The sequence below is a fragment of the Mizuhopecten yessoensis genome, unplaced genomic scaffold (genome assembly GCF_002113885.1).
Source record: "Mizuhopecten yessoensis strain PY_sf001 unplaced genomic scaffold, ASM211388v2 scaffold7473, whole genome shotgun sequence".
In the NCBI taxonomy this organism is placed as follows: domain Eukaryota; kingdom Metazoa; phylum Mollusca; class Bivalvia; order Pectinida; family Pectinidae; genus Mizuhopecten; species Mizuhopecten yessoensis.
In genome coordinates this window covers 1,998,907-2,001,177 of record NW_018407065.1, presented here as the reverse complement: position 1 = coordinate 2,001,177, position 2,271 = coordinate 1,998,907, and the positions used below count along the sequence as shown (strand labels likewise).

At 39.5% G+C, this 2,271-nt stretch overlaps 1 protein-coding gene across 1 annotated transcript; it reads left to right on the top strand.

Annotated features, from left to right (window-relative positions):
* The first annotated feature begins 255 nt into the window (after positions 1 to 255).
* On the top strand, positions 256 to 1,871 carry LOC110453587 (transcription initiation factor TFIID subunit 1-like). The gene is made up of 4 exons (XM_021502570.1): positions 256 to 278; positions 588 to 647; positions 980 to 1,039; positions 1,160 to 1,871. The coding sequence occupies exons 1-4, from the start codon at positions 256 to 258 to the stop codon at positions 1,869 to 1,871; spliced, it is 855 nt and encodes a 284-aa protein (XP_021358245.1).
* The last annotated feature ends 400 nt before the right edge of the window (positions 1,872 to 2,271 follow it).

Here is a 2,271-nt window from a genome sequence, read left to right as displayed (position 1 = left end):
TACCATATCTGCTATCAAAATTTTAATAATATTGGAAATGTTTGATAAATTTGCTTACGTGAAATATTTACTCAATTAACCATGTATTTTCAATTACTCATGTCAATTCCGGTTCTCTTCAATATAATATTTAAGACTGCTTGTCTTATTACTGCCTTTTCCGAATCTATGATAAAGATACGCATGCAATTGTATCTATAGGTATTTTAATTTGTATTTCATTAACTTATTTTTGTGGACCTTTCAATATTACAGATGACGTGTTCTGATACACTCAGGTAAGGCTTATCCTTGTTATCATGCTCGGCTGATTACAGGTGAGAGGAAGAACGCTCGGAAGTTTACAGATAAGAGGGTGAATACTCGGATGAATACATGTATAAGAATGAAAACTTGGCTGATTACAGGTATGAGGGAGAACACTCGGCTGATTACAGGTACTAGGGAGAACACTCGGCTGATTTTAGGTATGAGGAAGAATATTCTGCTTAATATAGGTATTGGAGAGAACACCCGGGTGATTACAGGTGTGAGGCAGAATATTCGGCTGATTGTAGATGTGAGAATGAACACTCGTCTGATTACAGGTATGAAAGAGAACACTCGGCTGATTACAGGTGTGAGAATGAACACTCGTCTGATTACAGGTATGAGAGAGAACACTCGACTGATAACAGGTGTGAGAATGAACACTAGGCTGAGTACAGGTATGAGAGAGAACACTCGGCTGATTACATGTGTGAGAATGAACACTCAGCTGATTACAGGTATATGAGAGAGAACACTCGGCTGATTACAGGTATGAGAGAGAACACTCGACTGATAACAGGTATGAGAGAGAACACTCGACTGATAACAGGTATGAGAGAGAACACTCGGCTGATTACAGGTGAGAGGAAGAACGCTCGGAAGTTTACAGATAAGAGGGTGAATACTCGGATGAATACATATATAAGAATGAAAACTTGGCTGATTACAGGTATGAGGGAGAACACTCGGCTGATTACAGGTACGAGGGAGAACACTCGGCTGATTTTAGGTATGAGGAAGAATATTCTGCTTAATATAGGTATTGGAGAGAACACCCGGGTGATTACAGGTGTGAGGCAGAATATTCGGCTGATTGCAGATGTGAGAATGAACACTCGTCTGATTACAGGTATGAAAGAGAACACTCGGCTGATTACAGGTGTGAGGGAGAACAATCGGCTGATTGCAGGTATGAGAGGGAACACTCGGCTGATTACAGGTATGAGAGAGAACACTCGACTGATTACAGGTATGAGAGGGAACAATCGGCTGATTACAGATATGAGAGGGAACACTCGGCTGATTACAGGTATGAGAGAGAACACTCGACTGATTACAGATATGAGAAAGAACACTCGGCTGATTGCAGGTGTGAGGGAGAACAATCGGCTGATTGCAGGTATGAGAGGGAACACTCGGCTGATTACAGGTATGAGAGAGAACACTCGACTGATTACAGGTATGAGAGGGAACAATCGGCTGATTACAGATATGAGAGGGAACACTCGGCTGATTACAGGTATGAGAGAGAACACTCGACTGATTACAGATATGAGAAAGAACACTCGGCTGATTGCAGGTGTGAGGGAGAACAATCGGCTGATTGCAGGTATGAGAGGGAACACTCGGCTGATTACAGGTATGAGAGAGAACACTCGACTGATTACAGGTATGAGAGGGAACAATCGGCTGATTACAGATATGAGAGGGAACACTCGGCTGATTACAGGTATGAGAGAGAACACTCGACTGATTACAGATATGAGAAAGAACACTTGGCTGATTACAGGTATATCGCACCTGTTCTGTTACCTGGCAGTGGTATAAATCATTATGGATAAGTAAAAATGTCGATAATTGCATTATTCATAAGATGACTCCTAAATCATGTCAGAAACAGTTTTGTTTTCCCGCTAGACTGGTACCGACAGGAAATTCCTTTTTGTTGTCATTAGATACACCTATTTCCTGGATAGTTTTATTTCCCCAGTTTCTAACTTAATTTATTTCATAAATGTACTCAATCATTTTAAAACACTTACAACGTGGTATGTCTTGTATCTATTTTGTATTCTGTTTTATTGTTTTGTAAATTCTTATGTCCATAATAAAAGTTTAAATGTAAAGATAAATGAAAATCAGTGATACAATTAAATCTTATCAGCAACTTCTGAGATGACAAAGCTTTGTCGGCAAACTGGGAATAAAATATACACCATTCAAAATTATATTCAAAATATT